At 35.9% G+C, this 23,963-nt stretch overlaps 1 protein-coding gene across 9 annotated transcripts in view; it reads left to right on the top strand.

Moving 5' to 3' along the window:
• KANSL1L (KAT8 regulatory NSL complex subunit 1 like) overlaps window positions 1-23,963 on the top strand; it is a 141,061-nt gene that overhangs the window by 73,132 nt on the left and 43,966 nt on the right. For 6 of the 9 annotated variants that reach the window (XM_042995240.1, XM_042995239.1, XM_042995236.1 and 3 more), the window contains exon 7: window positions 1,203-1,268. The exons of the other annotated variants lie outside the window; for them this stretch is intronic. In XM_042995240.1, coding sequence (XP_042851174.1) covers window positions 1,203-1,268 — 66 coding nt within the window. The remainder of the gene's footprint in view (window positions 1-1,202; window positions 1,269-23,963) is intronic. 9 annotated transcript variants of the gene reach the window in all.

The following is a 23,963-nucleotide window of genomic DNA, read 5'->3' as shown; positions in this document are numbered from 1 at the left end:
TTCCATTCACAATGCCAAGTATTTTCAATACATTATTATTTATTATTATCTCAAAATATAACCATGCAGTATTGTTAATCCCCTCTTTAGATACAAAAGTTGAAGTGCAGAAAGATTAAGTAATTTACCCAAGGTCACACACCTAGTAAGCACTAAGTCTGATTCCAAAGCCCATGTTCTTACCCAGTGTATCGATAATGCCAAAAATAGACCAAATCTTTTGTGCTTTTGAAATCAGTAAAGACACTATATTTGGGGATTGAGGGAAGGGGCTTATCTGGTTAGAAGTATTCAGAAATGCATCATAAAATATGGGTTTTGAAAGATAAACAGAATTTTGAAAAGTCATAGGAGAGGTAGAGAAAGAATTTTAATAGAAACAGAGATGAGAAAATGATGGAAAATAGAAAATGCCCCCACCCCTAATTTATCCTCCAAATTGCCAGGAAAATAGTTATTTGCCTTTCTAAACTTAATAAATGTCCTTTCTCTCCGGAAGGCTTCCTTGACATCCCTGTAGTGGGATATTAATACAATAAATACCTTATGTTATGAAAATAGTCCATTTTTAATAATCATTTATTTTTCTGTCTTCTCATTACACGTTCTTAGAGAATAGAGAGTATATATTTCTGACCCTACAGAGCTTTGAATAATAACTGTCCCTGTAACATATGCTCAATATATAATTGCTTAATTTTTTTTTGAGAGAGAGCAAGTGCGTGCACGAGAGAAAAAGGGCACATGAGCAAGAGCAGGGGAGGGGCAGAGGGAGTAGGAGCGAGAGAATCCCAGACAGTCTTTGTGCTGTCAGCACAGAACCCAACACAGGGCTTGATCTCACGACCATGAGATCATGACCTGAGCCGAAATTAAGAGTCAGACGTTTAACCTGCAGAGCCACCCAGGTGCCCCTAAATAATTGTTTAATGTGTGAAAGAATTAATGTAATGGATATAAGAGGTTATTTAAAAGGTAATGAAGAATGAGAATGAGTGTGTGTATGTGTTTGTGTCCTCAATTTGCTTTGTGAAGGGGTCTTAGTATGTAATGTCCAATAGAATTTTCTTGAAATGATGGAAATGTTCTATGAATACTTGTTCTGTCCAATATGGTAGTAACTAAATACATTTAGCACATGAAATGTGGCTAGTGCAACTGAGGGACTGAACTTTTAATTTTATCTATTTTGATTTAAATAGCCACATATGGATACTGGCTACCAAATTGGATATGACTGGTCTAGACTTGTACTTACCCTGACAGCAGTGAGTAACATATGGCCCTCATTCTTGTTTTCTAATACTATTCCCTACTGAGAGGAAACAGGGATCTTTGGAGAAATGGTCAGTCTCCAGACACGGGGAACAGAAGGTGTAAGATGAGCCTGGAACATCTCAAAGTTACCAGAAGGCAAGGAAATATTACAAAAAAAAAAAAAAAAAAAAAAAAAAAAAATGATGGGCATGTCAAAAGAACCCAGAAGCTAGTTTGAAGAGGCTGTGCTGCTGGCCAAATTTAGGGCTATTTGAGCATCAAAATAACTAAGGACAGTAGTGAACCATTGAAGAAATAGGAAACCATGAGTCCACACTACTGTTAGATCGATAGATAAAAAGGAGAAAGGAAGGACTTTTCTGTATAGTAGGTTGCTGATTAATAAATGTGGAGTGAGCCCAAGTAGAGAATTATTGCAGTATTCATAGTAAAGACTGGGCAAGAGTCATCAATAGGTGGTCAAAACTAACATAGCCTATGAAAAGGATACAGTATCGCTATGGAGTATTTTGGCCAGGGATGCATGGCCTGAATATAATTATAAGGAAATATTAGACAAAGCCAAAATCAGCAACATGTTGTTAAGAAATTGTGAAAACTGGCCTGTATTCTTTTTTTTTTTTAACAATTTTTTTTAAGTTTATTTTTTTATTTTGAGAGAGAAAGAGAGCACAAGCAGGGAGGGGAAGAGAGAGAGGGAGAGAGAGAATCCCAAGCAGGCTCCACACTGTCAGTGTGGCTCCCAATGCAGAGCTTGAACTCATGAACCGTGAGATCGCAACCTGAGCCGAGGTCAAGAGCCAGACGCTTAGCTGATTAAGCCACCCAGGTGCCCCAGCTAGCCTGTATTCTTTTTAAAAAAGTCAATGTTGTGAAAGGCAAGAAAGACTAAGGGAATATTTTAGATTAAAAGAGTTTAAAACGATATATGACAGTTAAAGAAATATTTGATCCAGATTAGAATTATCTTGGGAGGGGGGAGAGAGGGGGGATTCTTGGGTATTAAGAAAACTGTACAGTTGTACTATGGTAGATTATATAAAAATATTGTATCACTGTATCAGTATTAAATGTGGTAACTGTTTTGCCATTATGTAAGAAAATATCCTTATTTTAAATGCACATTGAAATATTAAGGGATAAAGTGGCTAAGGCATCCATTTTATGTAATAAATTAACTCCTGTGCATGTAGAATGGTACTAGCCATGTAGCATCCTTGGCAGAGTTGAGAAAATAATTATTTAAATTACTTTTTATAGCACTTAACTCTCTAGCAGAGTACTGGCTATAAAAAGCTTATATAAAGACAATGGAGAAGTAGGAGTCCTCTGCTACTACGTAGCATATAGTAATTGGCTGATCCTCACTTTCATTGCAACAACTACATGTATAAATTGCAGAGAAAAAAATCATACTAGTAAAGACATTAGGAAGACTTCTGGTTTCAGCTCCAGCACATAAGGACCCTGGAAGTCATCACTGCTACCCTTACAGTAAGAGAAAGGTGAACAAACTGAAAATCACTGCTTTTCCATGGTCCCATCAAAGAATTAAGGCTATAGGACAAATTGCCACCCTGAAATACGGAAAGAAAAGCAACTTCAGAGAGCTACAGCCAAGATGTGCTCTCCTAGAGCAGAAGCCACAGTAACCATTAACTAAACTGTTAGGAACACTTACATGGTAACTTGGATGAATTATTTGAGGCTGAGTGTGGATTACCTTGAGATTAAAAAACTCCTAGGTACTCCTGTCTTAAAAGTCCCCCCGCAACACTTTCATGGGCTTTACTTCTACGACCCCACAAGGTTCTCATAATGAAGAGCTAAGAAGAATCCTTAGTGGCTTAAGTATGGAAAGGGAAGAGATAACTTTTATGAAATGAGTTCAGAGCATTGCCTGTAACACAGCTTTTTCTTCCAGTGGAAAGACTTCAGTAAAGTCTTACTTTACCTGGGAGAAAAGCATTTTCCCACTGCTGCCCCCCTATAGAGGCAATGAGTGTAGAAAATAAGAAACACTTGTTTAAGTAGACCCACTAAAAGACGATTTAATTGTAAGAATATAGTACATTATGCTACTGTGGTAGGTAGGCTTCCTTTTGTTCTTTTTTCTTTAAAAAAATTTTTTTAATGTTTTATTTATATTTGAGACTGAGAGGGACAGAGCATGAGCAGGGGAGGGGCAGAGAGAGAGGGAGACACAGAATCCAAAGCAGGCTGTCATCACAGAGTCCAACGCGGGGTTGGAACCCACAAACCGTGAGATCATGACCTGAGCCAAAGTTGGGTGCTTAACTGACTGAGTGACCCAAGCACCACCCCCCCTTTTTTTTTAAAGTAGGCTCCATGCCCAACATGGGGCATGAACTCATGACCCTGATCAAGAGTCACAGGCTCTACTGACTGAGCCAGCCAGGCACCCCTTGTATGCTTCCTTTTCCTCACACTTTACCACCATACCAACAAGTTTCTGGTACTATAACAGTAGGGTACAGCTGCAAAGCATAGACTTTCTCTGAGGAGGAGTGCTTAAGAAGTCAAAAATTAACGGGGAGACAAAGACACTAGAGGAATTTTGAGGCCTCTGGCACCTACAACTATATTAGCCATTAAACACCGCCCACGCTTAGCCAGATGAACGTAATGCTTCACAGTAAAATTCTCTTTACATCAGAGCACCTGGCTGGCTCAGATGGAGGGGCATGCAGCTGTTGATCTCCAGGTTGTGAGTTCAAGCCCTATGTTGGGTATAGATTACTGGAAAAAAAAAAACAAAAAACAAAAAACAAAACACACATTCTGTTTACCTCCAGTCCTATTACCTGATACATCATATCCAGCTTTCAACAAAAATTACAAGGCATGCTAGGAAAAACACACTCTGACAAGACAAGGAAACCATCAGAACCAGGCTCACAGGGGTGCCAAGATGGCTCAGTCAGTTAAGCATCCGACTTGGGCTCAGGTCATGATCTCACAGTTTGTGAGTTCAAGCCCTGCATCAGGCTGTGTGCTGACAGCTTGGAGCCTGGAGCCTGCTTCACATTCTGTGTGTTCCTCTCTCTCTCCCCCACTCATGCTTCTCTCTCTCTCAAAAATAAACATCAAAAAAATTTTTTAATATTAAAAAAAAAAGAACCAGGCTCAAATATGACAAAGATACTGAAATTCTCTTAAATAAGTATGATTAATATGTTAAAGTCTTTAATAGATTTAAGTAGAAAACAGGTAAGACTATATGGGTAATGTAAGCAGAGAAATGTAAACTTTTAAGAATCAAAAGTAAATGCTAGAAATCAAAAACACTGTAACCTAAATGAAGCATTCATTTTATGGCCTCATCTATAGACTGGACATGGCTGAGGAAAGAATCAGCAAGCTTGGGTAAGTCAAACTGAAGCTTTGCAAACTGAAATGCAAAGAGAAAAATGAATGAAAAAACAGAATAGCACATTCAAGAACCTTGGGGTAATTTCAGAAGGTCTATCAGGATATGTAGTTGGAACAAGGAAGAGAAAAAGAATGGAGCAAAAAAATATTTGAAGTAATAGTACATGAGAATTTTATAAAGTTAATGACCAGCACCAAACCATATATCCAGAAAACTCAAGCAGGAGAACATCAAGCAGGATAAATACCTAAAAAACAACAGAAGTAACAAAAAATAAAATACTTAGGTATAACATATTCAAACTGCAGAAGACCAAAGGCAGAAAATCTTGAGGAAAGGCAGAGGAAAAACAAAAATAAAAACAAAAACTCTTACCTATAGAAGAACAAGTATAAGAATTGCAGCTGACTTCTCATCAGAAACCATGTAAGCAGAGAGTAGAATGAAATATTCAAAGTGTTGAAAGAAAAAAAAAAAAAACAACTAGTGGGCATAATTGTGTCTCCCCACAAAAAAACCTGTCCATGCCCTAACTCTTGGTATCTATGAATGTTATGGATTGATTTGTGTCCATCAGAATTTATATGTTGAAGTGCTAACCCCTAGTATTTCAGAATTTGAGCCTATTTGGAAAAAGGGTTGTTGTAGATATAATTAGTTAAGATGAGGTTATTGGGATGAGCCCTAATCCCATATGACTGATGTCTTTATAAAAAGGAAAATTCAGGGACACCAGGGTGGCTGAGTTGGTTAAGCGTCCGACTTCCGCCCAGGTCATGATCTCATGGTTTGTAGTTTGAGCCCCGCGTCAGGCTGTCTACTGACAGCTAGGAGACTAGAGCCTGCTTTGGATCTGTGTCTCCCTCTCTCTCTGCCCTTCCCCCACTTTTCACTCTGTCTCTCTCAAAAATAAATAAACAATAAAAAAATTTTTTTTAAAAAGGAAAATTCAGAAATGGATGCATGTACACAGGGTGATCATCATGTGAAGATGAAGACTGAGATCAGAGTTATTCTTCAATTAACCAAGGAACACCAAAGATTGGAAGCAAAAAAAGAAGCTAGGGGAGAGGCATGGAAAGATTCTTCCTTCTTTCCAAAAGAAACCGATTTTATTGACAGCTTGATCTGACTTCTAGCCACCAGAAATAGGAAACAGTAAGTCTGTTGTTTCAACCACATGGTTGTGGTACCTTGTTATTGCAGACTTAGCAAACTAATACAGTAACTTATTTGGAAACAGGGTCATTATAGATGTAATTAAGTTAAAGATCTTGAGATAACATAATTTGGGATTTAGGATAGGCCTATGACTAGTGTTTTCATAAAATAAGGAGAGATTTGAAGCACAGAGAAGGCTATGTAAAGACGGAAGCAGAGATTGGAATTATATTACCACAACCCAAGGAACACCAGGAGCCACCGGAAGCTGAAAGAGGCAAGGAACAATTCTCCCACAGAGCCTTCAAAGGAAACTCAGCCCTGCCAATACCTGTTTTGGACATTTGGCCTCCAAAACTGTCAGAAAATAAACTTTTGTGGTTTTGAGTCACCCAATTTGTGGCCATTTATTATGACATCCCTAGGAAACTAATACAGAGTTTGGTACCAGGGAGTAGGATGCCGCACTAACAAGTACATAAAATTGTTGAAGCAATTTTGGAATTATGTAATGAGTAGAGGCTGGAAGAATTTTGAGGTGAGCCTAGATTCTGATGAGAGTTCAGAAATAAGTGAAGAGGATGGAAGACAAAGGTACTTCTGATAAGATTTTAGAAAGATTAGAAACTAGAAGAAAGATGATCTTTGTTATAAAGTGGTGGAAAACTTGGCTGAAAATACTCTGTTGAATGGAAAATAGAACCTATAAGCATTGAACTCTTAGGTATTTAGCTTACAAAATTATCAAAGTATGGAATTTACAGTGTAGTTTCTTCTTGCTATTTATAGTAAAATATTAGAAGAAATGGATAAGTTGAGGAAGCAGTTGTTAACCAAAAAGGAAGCAGAAATTGATAATTTGGAAAGTTTTCATTCTGTTGCCAAAACCAAACAAAAACCATGTACTCTGTCTTGGAGAGAATTCAGGGGGTGTGGCTGGACAGACTTTTCCTGAAGAGATTAGGCATAGGACCTACTCACAGATCCAGTCAACCATCTTAGCAGAAGTCAAAGAATAAAGATGAGGCTATCCATAAAAGACCTGGAAGGCACCCTCTTGTCTAATGACATGGATCATCTTGACATAACAAGGTTTTTGAGAATTTTATATTAGCAAAAACAGTATCAGCTTAGACTAAAAAGGGCACAGACTGGATGAAAGAAAGTTATTGGATCCCGAAAATTTTATAGGCAGGAAATAGGCAAGAGAGCTACCTACTCAGCTACAAATATGTACTACCCTAAAAAAAAAAAAAAAGAAAAAGAAAAAAAAAAAAAAAAAGGTGAATCATAGACCTGAAGGTGAGAGGAAAACATTAAAGCTAGAAGAAAACATAGGAAAATACCTTCCTGTCTTTCTTAATCAGGACACAAACAACAATAAAAGAAAAAATTAATTTAGACTCTGTTAAAATTATTAACTTATTTATATAAAAGGTAGCATTAAGAAAGTCAAAGTATACACTGAAGAAAAAGATTTTTTATCTTGAATATATATATATATATATACACACACATATATATATGTGTGTGTGTATATATATATATATATATATATATGCATTTTAAACTAATAAAACAAGAAAAAGACCAACAGTCCAATTAAAAATAGGCATAAACAGTTGCACACTTTTTGAAAATGTTTGTTTATTTTGAGAAAGAGCAAGAGCATATGAGCAGTAGAGGGGCAGAAAGAGAGAGGGAGACTCCCAAGCAGGCTCTGCACTTGTGGGGCTCGAACCCACAAACTGCGAGATCATGACCTGAGCTGAAACCAAGAGTCCAATGCTCAACCAATTGAGCCACCCAGGTGTCCCAGAGTTGTACACTTTAAAATGGTCAAAATCATAAATTTTATGTGTATTTTACCACAAGAACTTCTTTTAAGTAAAAAAGAAAGGCATAAGTTATGAACAGATCTTTCATAAAAGAAGATATCCAAATGGCCAATACACATATGAAAATGTTTTTAAAATCATTACTCATCAAGGAAATGCAATTAAAATTACAACAAGATACCACTACATACGCCTACCCTTCTAATAGCAAATCCACTTTTAGGAACTTTCCTCAGAGAAATGAATACTTATGTACACAAAAATACTTGTGTTAAGAGTGACCATAACAGCTTTACTCATTAAAGCCCCGAACAGAAAGCAGTCTCAATGTCCCATCAGCAGGAGAATTGTGGTGTATATACATATAGCAATAAAAAAGATGGACTACTGATACAAAAATATGTATCTCCCAGACATTATGTTGAGTGAAAGGAAAGAGTACATAGTCTCTGATAAATACAGACAAAACTTAACTAGTGGTAATATAAATTAGAATTGTGGTGACTTTTATACGGAGGATGGGAGTTGATCAGCAAAGGATGTAACCAAGGTTTTTGGGTGGTTGGAACTGCTTCATATCTTGATCGAAGTGGTGATGTGGTTACCAGGTATATACATATGTAAAATGTTATGTTAGGTATGTTCTTCATCATAGAAGTGGGCCTGGGTCTGCTGCTACACCTTCAGAGTTACCCCATCCTTTTTTATTTTTATGATCTACTGTTACATAATAAACTATTCTAAAATTTAGTGATTTAAAACAATTATTTTTCATAATTCTGTGAATTGCCTGAATGGTTCTTTCAGTCTTGTCTAAGGTCTCTCATACAGTTGTAATAAGATGGTGATGAATCGGAATCATTTGGAGGCTGGAATGGACTGGTGATCTGGGCTTCTTTTTCTTTTTTATGTAGTCTCAGGCCTTTCCATGTGGACTTTCACATGGTTTCTTTAGCAGAGTAGTTTTACATGGTGGCTCAGCCTCTCCAAAATGCAAATATGAAAGCTGCCAGCTCTTCTTAAGAGTTAGGCCTAGAACTAGGATAGAGCTTTTTTGTTCAATTTCTCGGGTAAAGCAAATCAGTGTGAGATTTAATATGGGAGGGACTATTCAAGGGCTAGAATACCAGGAGGGAGACATGGTTCATTGGAAGCCATCAGTGGAGGCTAACTACTATAGTTCATTTCTGTTTCCTATTTATTGACCTCTCAATATGTAAAAATCACGTAATCTTTTTCCTGAAGATCCCTGTGTCTCATCTTGTTACCTCATTAAGCTCAGGCTTAAAAGTCCTGAATTTTATCACATTAAATGATGGTCAGGTACCTGAATTGAGAGGTTTTTTTTTTTTGTTTTTCTATTTTATTTTCCTAGGTAAACTCTACTCCTAATGTGGGGCTCACACTCATGACCTGGAGATCAAGAGTCACATGCTCTATCGACTGAGCCCACCAGGCATCCCTGAAATGAGACTTTTTAGGTGTAGGTCCATCGTGTGTGGTTCTTTGGGTATAGCTCAAGTATGGCTCCTCTGGATTAAAAGACTATTAACTTGTGAACTAATATTATTACTTGCTTTACACATACCCAACATACAATAGTGAGACAGGTGATAATCAGAATAGACACTCTGCTCAGATGGGGAATGGGAGGAATAGAGCAGTTCTGAAATACAGAATTAGGCACATGTTACAGGTTTGTTGATGTGGGTCTGTTTCTCTGGAAGTGGTTCCTTGTGGCTGCTATGTCTGCCCTCTGGGCTCTTGACTACATTCTCTGTCATTTTTTCTTTTCCATACAAAAAATCCCCTTTTGGGGGCTCCTGGGTGGCTCAGTTGGTTAAGCATCCAACTTTGGCTCAGGTCATGATCTTATGGTTCATGAGTTTGAGCCCTGTGTCAGGTCTGTGCTGACAGCTCAGAGCCTGGAGCCTGCTTCAGATTCTGTGTCTCCCTCTCTCTGCCCCTCCCCCACTTGCACACTGCCTCTGTCTCTGAAAAATAAACAAATATTACAATTTTTAAACACTTTTTTGCGTGTGTGTTTTCTCAGCATGTCACTGACTGAAAAAAGCTGAAGGCCCAAAGTCCTTTTAATTTTGAACTATTTCTTAATCCGAGTTCAAGTCCTTGAAACTTTGTAGACTCCTTATGTATCGCATGAAAATAAACTCTGCTGAACAAAAGTCATATCTATAAATCTTTTCAAGAAAGGTCCTTCTCATTTTGGACTTTGTGTGGTGCAGGGGGACAATACCCTTAGGATCCTTAGAAGCACTTTCGGCTAGCTGAGAAGATCATTGAGAAACACCTTTAAGATTCTTAGAAACCTTTGGGGCACCTGACTGGCTCAGTCCATAGAGCATGAGACTCTTGATCTTGGAGCTATAAATTCAAGCCCCGTGTTGGGTATAGAGATTACTTAAAAATCTTACAAGAAAAAAAAAATCTTAGAAACCTTCTTATCTAAGATTCATCTTAGGATTTATCGGCATGCCTCAAACCTTTGTAAGGTCTTAACAAAGAGTCTTGCAGTCTCACCTGTGAGATCTTGATACTGAGGCCAGTTTTACTGGCAAAGTTTCCTGGGTTTGGTCTTTGAATTGGTATCATTTTCTTTGTGGCGTGTGAACCTTTTGCTCTCTGGAGTGGCCAGAAACCAGCAACAATCTTAACTGTTTGAACCAGCAAGTCTTGGTTCTGTATTTCCTCTAAACTGTTTGAAAACTTAACAGCTCCTTTTTGAGCTCGCCCTATTACATCCATAATTTATCATAGGCAACTAAATGAAACCAATTGGTACTTCGAAAATTCTGCCTAGAAACCTCCTTAGCCAGATCTATGAGTTCATCATGTACCCTCTTTATCCTCCACATTTCTACAGGCAACGGTTACACTACTTTTTCTGCCAGAACAATAAAGATGAAAGAAATAAAGGTGTAAGAATTGAAATGATTATTTAGAATCCTTGTTTGCAGAGGTTATGATTCCTTTGCTGGGCAAAATTAATAAAAAGCATAAATTAGTATATATTTTTTTGTGATTTTGCCATTTTTTCAATACCCGTCTCTAATGAGAATGTCAAATAATCATAGCTAATATTTATTAAGGAATTATATGCAAGGCATTGTTTTAACTTATAAATGCTTTACATTTATTTCTTATTTAATGTACCCCATTTTATATTGGGAAACTGAAGTGCACCTAGAATGCAAAAATACACATATTTAGCACTATTTAAATAAATGGAAGTAAGGAGCACCTGGGTGGCTCAGTTGGTTAAGCATCTGATTCTTGGTTTTGGCTCAGGTCATGATCTCATCGGGCTCTGTGTTGGCAGCACGGAGCCTGCTTGGGATTATCTCTCTCCCTCTCTCTTTGCCCCTTCCCTGCTTATGCTCTCTTGCTTTCTCTCTCAAAATAAAAAAATAAACATTTAAAAAAATAAGAGGAGGGGCACCTCAGTGGCTCAGTTGGTTAAGCGTCCGACTTTGGCTCAGGTCATAATCTCAAGGTTCATGGGTTCAAGCACCACATCTGGCTCTATGCTGACAGGTCAGAGCCTGGAACCTGCTTCAGATTGTGTCTGCCTCCCTCCTTCCCTCCCTCTCTCTTGGTTTGACCTGTCTCTCTCTGCCCCTCCTCCACTCATGCTCACTCTCTTTCTCTCTCTCTCTCACTCTCAAAAATAAATAAACATTAAAACAACTTTTTAATTAAAATAAATGGGAATACAATTTTGTAATTTTCTTTTAAATGTTAAGACTGAATCTTAACACTATTTCTTTTATGAACTTCAGTAAAACTCCTTCCTGTGAAATCTCAGCCCATAGCAACAATTGTTAAAAATCCATGTAGTTTCTAAAGCTATTTTATTTTTTTTGGCCTTCTTCTTCTAGCTGAATCACATATTTTTCTGTCTAATCTTTATTCATTACTAAGAAACTATCCTTAGAGAATCTATGCCTTTTTATGCTTGGTATAATATTGCTTGATCTATCTGAAGTATAGAAATATCTTCAGATTCGGGAAAACGCATTGACAGGCATAGATATGAATATGTTTTCCAGAATAATACTCTAGTATAAGTCTTAAAATGTAAATGTAGCCACAAGCTTGCTTTAAAGTACAATTTCACTTTTAATTAAGAATTAAAGAAAAACACTATTTGGCCATAATATGCTTCTTCAGCCTCTTCTTTATAAGAGTATCAATCACCATGCAACCTTAGGCCCTACCTTGTTAGTGTCTCAGCCTTTGGTTAACAGGAACCACCCTGATGAACTCCTGTCAGGGAGTTCTCTGTCCCACTAGGATAAAAGGACAGAGGTTTCTGTCATCCAAGGTTACAATTCTGGGTACAGTTTTCTATAGAAACAGGTTGTGGGTAATTGGGCATAAATAGTATATATAGGGTGCTAATCATAACAAGAATTCTATTTTAAGTTAGAGTAGTGATTTTATTTTATTTTAAGATTTTAGTAAAAATAAGTGAGCAAGAATAAACTGATAAATTTATTCAGTTGGTTAGATTAGAGGTTATTTTATATGAAACTGATAAAAGTATAGATGGTTTGCCTGGGAATAGGGAAAGGAGGTGGTTGAAAAGCCCAAAGTTTATTTGGTTATGCTCCCAACCACTTTCCATATTTGGTGATTATTTCTTCCCCATTAATACTTACAGCTCCTTGGGTACAAAGTATAGATCACTGTACTGTAAATATCAATATATTACCTAGGCAAAATTTTTAAATACATGAAACTTTATTTGTGGGACCCCACCTGTCTTCTGTCATCCCTTTTCCTCTATGGTGTCTCCCATCCCCTTGGTGTCTAGTGCTCTCATGTAAGGGTCCTGCTTACCCATAGTATTCTTTAAGTTTTCTAACTTAGTATTTTTTTTTTCTTTTTTTCTCCTTGCCTTTTTGCAAATATAACTAACCTGTGTTGTCTCTAGGTGACCCTGCTAATCTCTGGTAAACTATTTAACAATGATCTTGTCAATCTAAAGAATGCTATTTTCATTATGAGAAGTCCTACACAAGTAGTAAATTAAATATAAAATAGTCACATAGGGCTATGGCATGTGCTGGATGGGAAACTGTTATGAACAGGAGAATTTTTTTCATTTTTCATAAATTTTAACATGCAAACTAAGAACCATTTCATATATATTTATGGTAACAGCTTTATGTTGTAGGCCTAACATATCTGCAAATTGAGGTAAAATTTATAATTAAGAATAAATATTAGGGGCACCTGGGTGGCTCAGTCAGTTAAACGTCCGACTTCTGCTCAGGTCATGATCTCGTGGTTCATGAATTTGAGTCCCGCACTGGGCTCTGTGCTGACAGCTCAGAGCCTGGAGCCTGCTTCAGATTCTGTGTCTCCCTCTCTATGCCCTGCCCACTTGTTCTCTCGCTTGCTTGTGCTCTCTCAAAAATGAATATAAAATTTTTTTTTAAAAAGAATAAATATAACCCTTATGAAATAAGGAAGAACTATTTCTGTATTTTATTTATCTACTATGTATTTATTTTTCTCCCTTCACCCATTTTACTTATTCTTCCCACTCCCTTTCCCAATGGCAACCATCAGTTTGTTCTCTGTATGTTTACATCATTTTTGGTTTCATTTGTTCATTTGTTTTGTTTTTTAGATTCTACATATATGTGAAATCATATGGTATGTGACTCTGACTTATTTCACTTAGGCCCATCTATGTTGTTGAAATGGCAAGAATTCATTATATTTTTCTGGCTGAGTGTGTATATAAATATACATACCACATCTTTATCCATTCACCTATCAATGGACACTTAGGTTGCTTCCATATCTTGGGTATTGTAAATAATGCTGCAACAAACATAGGAGTGCATATATCTTTTTGAATTAGTGTTTCTGTTTTCTTTGGGTAACTACCAAGAAGTGGAATTACTGGGTTGTATGGTATTTCTATTTTTAATTTTTTGAGAAACCTCCATACTGTTTTTCATAGTAGCTGCAGCACTTTACTTTCCCAGCAATGGTGCACGAGGTTTCCATTTTCTCCACATCCTGGCCAACACTTGTTGTGTGTTGTCTTTTTTATATTAGCCATTCTAATTGGTATGAGGTGATAACTCATTCTGATTTTGATTTTCATTTCCCTGATAATTAATGATGTCAAATGCCTTTTCATGTGTCTGTTGGCCATCCGTATGTCTTCTTTGGAAAAATGCCTATTCAAGGTCCTGTGTTCATTTTTTAAAAATTTAATTCCAATGTAGTTAATATACATTGTTATATTAGTTTCAGGTGTACAATGTAGTGATTCAGCAGCTCCATATATTACTTAGTGCTCATCAAGATAAGTGTATTTTTAATCCCTTTCACCTGTTGCACCCTTACCCCACCCGCTCCCCTCTGGTAACCATCTGTTTGTTCTCTATAGTTTAAGAGTCTGTTTTGGTTTGTCTCTTTTTTTTCTTTTATTTGTTTTGTTTTGTTTCTTAAATTCCACATATGGGTGAAATTATATGGTATTTGTCTTTTTCTGGCTTATTTTGCTTAGCATTATACTCTCTAGATCTATCCATATTGTGCCTGTGTTCATTTTAAAAATCATATTATTTTTTTGGTGTTGAGTTACGTGGGTTTTTTAATATATTTTGGATATTTGCCCCTTAGAACTATTCCTAATACAAGCTCTGTTATTCTGTGTTCTTTTATATATTTCTCAAGGCAAATTTGTCTAAGTAGTGTTTCTTGGTATTGATAGTTCTCATCTTTGTTATTTTTATAGATTTCAGATCCAAGGTGGGTGGCTTAATAATACAAGTAAGGCATATACGTTAATGTGTATATAATAAAATTTCCATTTTAAAGTTTTCATTTAGTTTTTAAATTGTGGAATGATTAGCTTTATACACTTTATGTGCATTCAGGCTATTTTTGTAAGCAAATAATTTAAGAATTTTAAAGGAAAATAAAGACCTGGTTTTACAGAAATTGAAGTTCCTGTTGGGGCAATAAGGCACAAATGTGCAAATTAAAATGTAATGCAAGGGATAAATTTCGGCAAATTGAGATATAGTCTACTCTTCTGCATTAAGGGCAGGAAGAAGAAAAATGTGAATTGAGGTAACAAAATAAGTTAATTTCATGGTATAGGAAGTGTCTGCTTAAATGAAGAAGAGGAGATGTCTTGAGGCCCTGAATGTATTCTTACTTAGCTGGGAGACTGGCTTGTCCTCTTCTGTGCCATCCTGACTTCAGCTCTACCTGCTGGAGCATCTGCTCTAGATAGTGGAAGTATGTTGGTTGAAGATTTTCTCACCATGCTGCAACAGTTCTGTGCTCCTGGGTTTTATGGGTTGACTCAGAAATGTATAGAATGTATGACCTTATTTCTTTGAGAAAAGATGCTTTATGTAATTGTAGATAAATCTGGAAGGTATCAAATTCTAGAGAGCCAAAAAATTATTCCCTAGGGGGAAGTAACACTTTTTAGTAGTCTCATGCATGGGTTCTGGAAGACATATTGTTTGGATTGAAATCTTAGTTCTTCTTCTTAATAGTGTGTGGTATTGTCTAAATCACTCATTGCCTCATTTTCCTTACCCATAAACGTAGGGTTACTTTCATGTGGCTATATTCAGTTGGAGGGTCTGTTCAGCTAGAAGATTCTAGCCTCACCTACTTATCTGGAGGATAAGTAGTGCTGGATGTTGCCTGAGAAGACTCAACTCTCCTTCTTGTGGCCTTTCATTGTGTAGTAGCTAAGGATGGCTTCCCTAACATGGCACTTCAGGACAGTATTCCAAGATAGCAGAGAAGTTGCAAGTTTTGAGGCCTAGGCCCTGGGTCTCAACAACCTCATCTCCACTGCATTTGATGGTGGAGCAAAGCCAGTCACATGGCGGCCCAGATTTAAAGAGGTGGAGAAATAGACTTTACCTTTCGGAGGTAACTGCAGCGAAGGGGTATGCATATATATAGCAATAGGAGGAATTTGTGGCTGTTAAGCATTCATCCATTTGGGGTCTACCTTGGGGCAACGAGTAACCTCAAATTAAGACATCAGCTGAATTAAGCAGTGAAAAAAAGGGAAAAAAATAGGGTTACCATTTATAGTTGGGTTGATACTAAATAAGATAAAATATTTGAGAGGTGCCTCGATGGCTCAGTCGGGGACTTAGTCGGGTAAGCGTGTGATTTTGGCTCAGGTCATGATCTCACGATTCGTAGGTTCGAGCTCCGCGTCAGGCTCTGTGCTGACAGCTCAGAGCCTGGAGCCTGCTTCGGATTCTGTGTCTCCCTCTCTCTTTGCCCCTCTCCTGCCCTGTCTCTCTCTGTCTCTCAAAAAGGAATAAACATTTAAAAAATGTAAATAAGGTAACATATTTTAAAGGTACTCAGCTCAATGGCTGGCAGGTTAAATCCTCATCAGTTGTGAATGATGATGACAACAGCTGTGATTCGGTGATTATGCCAACACTCGGTAATCAGTGATGGTTGTGTGGGGAAGTAAAATGATCAAAGTATTGTTTTTGAAAGCTTAACTTGGTGCCTTTGAACAAGACAATTTGCCCTGGGAAGGGATTGGAGAAACAGATCAATTAAAGAGGCTCCTAGGTTCCTATAGTAGTCCAGATGTAAGGTTACAAAGAGTGGAATGAACCAGATTATATATATATATTATATAGTAATATATATATATTATATATATTATATAGTAATATATATATTATATATATTATATATTAATATATAATATATATTTTATATTACTATATAATATATATTTTATATATATTACTATATAATATATATAAAACAGTTCAAAGAAGAAATGACTATTCTTAAGTGATTTGATATGATAAAAGAAAAATCTTAGAGAGGAGTGGAAGAGGAGGCACTTATGGTATTGCTGAATCCATTTTGTAAAATGCCAAGTCATAGAGTAACACTTCTATCAGGGATTAAACAGCAGTAGAACATGTGCCAAATCTGGCTTTCAACTTAATGTCATCTGAGTCACAATTCTATCAACTCCATTTTGAAGTGGATGAGTGAAACCTTCTTCCACAACACAAGTAAGCAAACCTTAAGTCATTTGCTTTAAATGTGTATAGTCCTTGATTATATCTTTTTTCTTTATAGCTCATTCTCCTTTATTCTTTCAAGCCACTGAAGAAAGGCAAATATTCCCCACCTCTTCTCCTGCCTACTCAATTGACTGGTATCGGACATTGGCTGTCTGAAGTGCTATTTGAGAGAGTTTGACGTCTTGGCTTGGGGAGGGAATGCTATAGTTAATTTTCAATGTTTGCCACAAATGAGGGAAAGAATGGTAATAGACATGCTATATTATTTGCCATTTCTGTACTAGGGTGCCATTATATCAACATTAACATGTTCAAATGAGTAATATACTTTCTATATTACCTAGAAAGTAATAAATATGTGCAGTGCTGTTTTGTTTATAGATCACTTGCATATGGAATTCAGGAGTTGCTTAGCAAATGGAGATAATGTATCTTTAGGTTCTTAAAAATATTAGGGAAAATGAGCCAGTGCTAGTTTGCACACTGCTTAATAATATTTATTTAAAAAAAAATCTGTTAAAATGTTAAATCTTGTAGTAGCTTTGTTCACTTTCATAAATTTTTTAGGAAAAGAACCTGAAAGCTTAAGTTTGCTGATTTTTTTTTAACCATTTAAAACATTTCTAAAGAATGAAACATTGTTCATTACTTCACTAAAAGGTGATTTTTTGGCCCTCACCACACCTTCTTATTCCTATTGCTTATTCTTATTACTCTCTTTTTGCCTTTCCTCTTGAAGGGCTATGAAAATGAATAATACAGATATGTAACCAGTCCTCCTGCAGATTTCTTGGAAATTAAAAACACACTGTCCTTTTTATGACCACAATGGAGTCCTTACAAAGATTAAAATATTTAAATTATCTAAGAAATAGTAGATACCTAGAGTTTCAGTAATGTAAAGTAAATCAGAATTATGACTTTTTTAACAGTATCTACAGAAGAAAAAGATACACAAATCTTCTAAAGTTTTCTACTGTTTTTAAGAGCAACTTTAATTTGACTTCTATTGCTGCTATACCTTAGAGCTGGTCATTTTCCAGCTTTATTACTCAGTCAAGATGGTTCTTATTGGGTTCTGTATATACATCCTAGCTTCTTGCCTATACAATATCAACTTTACCTTTCTTTCTTTAACTTTCTTCCCAGGGCGCCTGGGTGGCTTAGTTGGCTAAGTGTTCGACTCCAGCTCAGGTCTTGATCTCACGGTTTGTGAGTTCAAGCCCTGTGCCGGGGTCTGTGCTGACAGCTCAGACTCTGGTTCCTGCTTCGCATTCTGTATCTCCTTATCTCTCTGCTTCTCCCCGACGCATACTCTGTCTTTTTCTCTCTCAAAAATAAACATTTAAAAAAATGAAAAAAAAAAAATAGAGCCCTAAATTATACACATAGTGGCAGTGTGTTCTGCTAAAAAATACATCTTATAAAAATAGAGAAAAAGAGTAACTCTCTGTCCTTAAATTTGAAAAATAATGTAAAATGGACAAAGTCCTTAAAATTATGTAGCATATCAAAGGTGAATAAAAAATCAGCTTGAATACTTTATAACCATTAAAGAAGTTTAATCCATAATTAAAATTCTTCTCAAGAGAGGGGTGCCTGGATGGCTCAGGTGGTTGAGCATCCAACTCTTGATTTTGGCTCAGGTCATGATCCCCAGGTCGTGGGATCAAGCCCCACATCGGGCTCCAGGCTGAGCGTGACTGCTTAAGATTCTCTCTTTCCCTGTCTCTCTTTGCCCCTCTCCCCTGCTTGCTCTCTCTCTCTCCAAAATTTAAAAAAAAAAAAAAAAAAAATTCTTTTTACAAAAAAACTTGAATTAAGATGACTTCATTAAATATCAGATGCTAGTGAATAATCAAGGAAAATATTCCAAACTTATGCAAACTCAGAGAAAAGAAATTGAGTCTAATATACATAAATACATAAATAACATAAATAACGTTTACATAAATAACACGGGCAGTAAGAAAAGGAAAATTTTAGGCTGATCTCTGTTATAAATGGAGATGGAGAAATTCTAGACAAAATCCTAACATTTAGCAATATATAAAACCCAGCAATGTATAAAATGAATATGACCTCTTGACAAAGCTGGCTTCATACCAGAAATGCATGATTAGTTTAACATTAGGAATAAATTAGTTTACTGCTTAGGTAAAAGTGGATTTAGGCAAAAAACCATTTGATTAGTACAGAAAACATGATTTGAATATATTACTTGTATCTTCATGATAAAAACTCTGGAATAGAAAGTTACATTCCTTTTTTTCCTTAAGAGTTTATTTTTAAATTTTATATTCCTTTTTTAAAATTAAAAAAATTTACTCTCTACACCCATTGTGGAGCTCAAACTTTCACCCCAATATAAATTGTTGCATTCTCTACTGACTAAGCCAGCCAGATGCCCCAAAAGTTACATTTTTACTCTGATTTTTAAAAACTTATCTAGGGGCACCTGGGTGGTTCAGTTGGTTGAGCGTCCAACTTCAGCTCAGGTCATGATCTCACAGTCTGTGAGTTCGAGCCCCATGTCAGGCTCTGTGCTGACAGCTCAGAGCCTGGAGCCTGCTTCGGATTCTGTGTCTCCCTCTCTGCCCCTCCCCTGCTCATGCTCTGTCTCTTTCTGTCTGAAAAATAAATAAAAACATTAAAAAAATTTTTTTAATAATAAAAAAATAAAAACTTATCTAAAAAAGTACATATTAAACATTATATTTAATGGTGAACACTGAAGACTTTGCCTTTGAGATTGGGAAAGACACAGGATGCTTGCTATTGCCAATTTTATTCTGCCTTTTACCACAAGGATGATCCAACACAGTTGGACAAACAATGAGAAATAAAAAAAAAACTTAGAATGAAAGAATTAAAAGTCATTTGTAGACAGTTTATAGAAAACCCAAAAGATGAGCTATTTGAATTAATAATCAGTTTATAAACTTACTTTCCAGCAAAATAAAATTAATTTTTAAAGATACCATTCACAGCAGTTTTCAAAAATTAAGTGCTTTGTAATGTATCTAGCTAAAGATATACAAATCCATTATGGAAAAATTTGCAAAATTTTGTTGAGAGATATTAAAGAACATCTAAATGGAAAAACACTTTCATAAATAGGAATACTGTCTTATTGCAAAGAAGTCCATTCTTTCCACATTGACTCATAGCTTTAATACAGTGCCTATCAAAATCTCAAAAGGTGGTTTAAGTATTTGCTTTTTACTTTTTTGTTTTTGTGTGTTTTGAAACTTGACAGATTCAATTTATATGGTGGAGCACCTGGGTTAAACGTCTGACTTTGGCTCAGGTCAATGATCTCACAGTTTGTGGGTTCAAGCCCCACGTTGGGCTCTGCCCTGACAGCACAGAGCCCGCTTGGATCCCCTGTCTCCCTCTTTCTCTGCCCCTCCCTTGCTTGTGTGTGCACTCTCTCTCTCTCTCTCTCTCAAAAATGAACATTAAAAACAAACAAGCAAAATCACAGCAAGAGGACTTGTTCTGCCAGATACTAAATAGTATTCTAAAGCTCTGGGAATTAAGACATTGTGCTATTTTGGTACAGAGGTACAAGGCTAGACAAAGAAACAAATAGCTCAGAGAAAGACTCAATGTATATGGGCACTTGATTTAAGACAGGAGATACTGGAGAGCAGTGAGGAAGGAGTTATATTTTAAGTTAACGTTGCTGGGAAAGTTGGATATTCAAATGGGGGGAAATGCAATTGGATTTCTGTCCCTTACTATGTACAATAGTATACAGGTGGGTTATAGAATTAAATATAAAAGAAAACATTAAAAGGCATTTTAGAAACTATGGGATGTATGAATTTCAAAGTAGGAAAATATCCTAATACACCATAAAGTGGCAAAATTACATTAAAATGAAATTAAAAAAAAATTTTTAAGTTTATTTATTTATTTTGAGAGAGAGCAAGTAGGGGAAGAACAGAGAGACAGGGAGGCAGAGAATCCCAAGCAGGCGCCATACTGCCAGCACAGAGCCTGATGCAGGGCTCGAACCCACAAAACCATGAAAGCATGATCTGAGCTGAAACCGAGTCAGCCGCTTAACTGGCTGAGCCACCTAAGCACCCCTAAAATGAAGGATTTCTATTGGAAAGTCAGAGTGAAATACAAGCAACCATGTGAGAAAAGATATTTGCCACACATACAACCAACATAGAACTCCTAGAAAGACTATGAAGAATTATTAAAAGAAAAAAATTGGCAACCAGTTAAAAATGTGCAAGACTTGAACATGCTACTTCGTAAGAAATTCTCCCTATTAACAAATATTAAAAAAAAAAAGCCACTTCACTGATAATTAATGAAGATTAAAACAATGAGATACCCTTTATACCCACTAGATTGGGAACATTTTTTAAATAAAATAATATCAAGTATTGGTGTGGATGTAGAACAATGGAAGTTCTTAGTGCTGATGGGAAAATAATTGGTACAAGCACTTTGATAAAACATTTGGTATTTTGTAGTAAAGTTCAAGATAAACATAGTTATAATTTAAGAATACATTTCTAGAAAGATATCCTAGAAAAGTGATTTTGGGCATCAACAGAACATACATAATAGTGTTCAGAGTAACACTATTTGTGATATCTACAAACAGTAAACAATCCAGTGATCTATCAATAATAGAATTGATGAATAATTTTGATATATTCATATAATGAAATTCTTTATCACAATGTATTCAGAAAAATGCAACATCCTGGATGAATTCCATTTATATTGAGTTAAAAGCAGGTAAAAATTAAATCAATATTGTTTAAGGTTGCATAAAAAAAAAGTAAAAGTGTAAAGAAAAAAGTGAGTAGGTTATAAATTAGGATAGTGACTACCTCTGGTGAAACGAAGGGGCTAACGATTAAGAGCTACATAAGGACCTTTGGAGTGCAGGCGGTGTTCTGTTGCTTGATCTGTTTCAGGATTACATGTGATTACTTTATAATTACTTATTACATTTATACTTAAGTTTTAGATAATTGTTTTGTATTTAATCATTTTAAAAGCTTAAAACTTGCTAGAGACTTTCAAAAAAGTAACTGTTTAAGTAGTATGTATGATTCAAGATGAAAAATTTGGAAAGGTATGAATTGAAGTCTTCCTGCCTTTCTATCCTGCTTATACCTACCTACTTCCCAACAAGGTAACCAGTGTTACTAGCATCTACTGTGTCTTTCATTCTATTTGTATGCATATATAGGTGAATATATATAGGTATAATTAGCCCCCACATTTTGACAGGAATAGTAATATTATTAACTATTCAGTACCTTCCCTTTCCCCCCTAGTAAACAGTACATTTTAGAGACTTTTTCATATCAGCTTTTTTAGAGCTTTCCTGATTCTTTTTTATGGTATTCCAGTGTAGAGAGATTCTGTAATGTATCTAGCCAGTCTGTTGTTGCAGAATATTTGGATTATTTACACTGTTGCCTTTTTCAAGCAATGGAGCAATCCATTATTTCATATCACCTATCAATTTGCATTAAAAAGTAATTTATTGGGGTGCCTGGTGGCTCAGTCAGTTAAGTATCTGACTCTTGGTTTTGGCTCAGATCATGATCTCGCCATTCAAGAGTTGAAACCCCATGGGCCTCTGCACTGGCAGCATGGAGCCTGCTTGGAATTCTCTCTTTCTCTCCCTCTCTCTCTGCCCTTCCCCAACTCACACAGTCTCTGTCTCTCTCAAAATAAATAAATAAACTTTAAAAAAATAATTTATTGAGGTGAAATTCACATTACGTTCAATTAACCATTTTGAAGTGAATGATTCAGTGGCCTTTAGTACATGTTCAGTGTTGTGTAATCACTAACTGTGTCTAGTTCCAAAATATTTTCATTACTCCAAACTAAAACCCCTTATTCATTAACCAGTTTTTCCCCATCACCCCAAATCCCCAGCCCCTGGCAACCACCAGTTTCTTTATGGATTTATCTATTCTGAATATTTCCTATAAATGTAATCATACACCATGTGACCTTTTGTGCCTTTTTTCTATTAGCATAATGTTTTTGAGGCTCATCTAGATTGTAGAATTGGTACTTGATTCTTTAATGACTGAATAATATTTCATTGTATGTATACACCACAATTTGTTAATCATTTCATCCAATAATGGACTTTGGGTTGTTTACACCTTCTGGCTATTGTGAATAGTGCTGTTATGAATATGTATGTATATGTGCTTGTTTGTGTGTTTTCAGTTTTTGAGGGATATACCTAGTAATAGAATTTTAAGGTCATATGGTAACTGTGTTAACTTTTTGAGGAACCACCAAACTGTTTTCTGCAGCAACTGAACATTCCCACCAACAATGTATGAGGTTCCTAAATCTTCTACACTTGTTATTTCTCCACAACATTTTTTTTTTTAGTACACACATCCTAATGAGTGTGATGTGGTTTTGATTTGCATTTCCCTAATGATTAATGATGCTGAGCATATTTTCATGTGCTTGTTGGCCATTTGTAGATCTTCTTTGGTGAAAACTCTGTTTTTTGCCCCTGTTTTAATTGTGTTGTCTTTTTATTTATTGTCGAGGCGTTAAGAGTCCTTTATATGTTCCAGATACTAGACCCTTATCAAATATATGATTTGATATATTTTCCCATATTTTCTCCAATTTTGTGGTTTCTCTTTTTGTTTTCTTGACATTGGCTTTTGATGCACAAACTTTTTAATTTCAATCAAGTCCAATTTATTTATTGTTTATTTTGTTCTTTGTGCCTTTTTTTTTTTTTAATCTAAGACTCCATTGCCTAACCCAAGGTAATGAAGATTTACCTCTGTATGTTCTTCTAAGATATTTATGGTTTTAAGCTCTTATATTTAGGTCATTGATCCATTTTGAGTTAAATTTTGTATATGGTATTAGATAGGTGTCCCGCTTCAGTCTTTTGCTTCCTAATTGTGGATATCCAGATGTCTTAGTATCATTTGTTGATGAGACTCTTTTTTCCCCATTGGATAGTCCTGACACCCCTGTTGAAAATCATTTGGCCATAGGAGTATGGATTTAGTTAATACTCTCAGCTCTATTCCATTTGTCTATATGTCTGTCTGTATACCAGTACCACAATGTTTTGATTAATGTTGATTTATACTAAGTTTTGAAATCAAGAAATGTGAGTCCTGCAACTTCATTCTTTTTTTTTTTTTCTTCAATATTGTTTTG

The sequence above is a fragment of the Panthera tigris genome, chromosome C1 (genome assembly GCF_018350195.1).
Source record: "Panthera tigris isolate Pti1 chromosome C1, P.tigris_Pti1_mat1.1, whole genome shotgun sequence".
Classification (NCBI taxonomy): Eukaryota; Metazoa; Chordata; class Mammalia; order Carnivora; family Felidae; genus Panthera; species Panthera tigris.
Note: the sequence above shows the minus strand (reverse complement) of the source record. Positions and strands in the feature narration are given on the sequence as shown.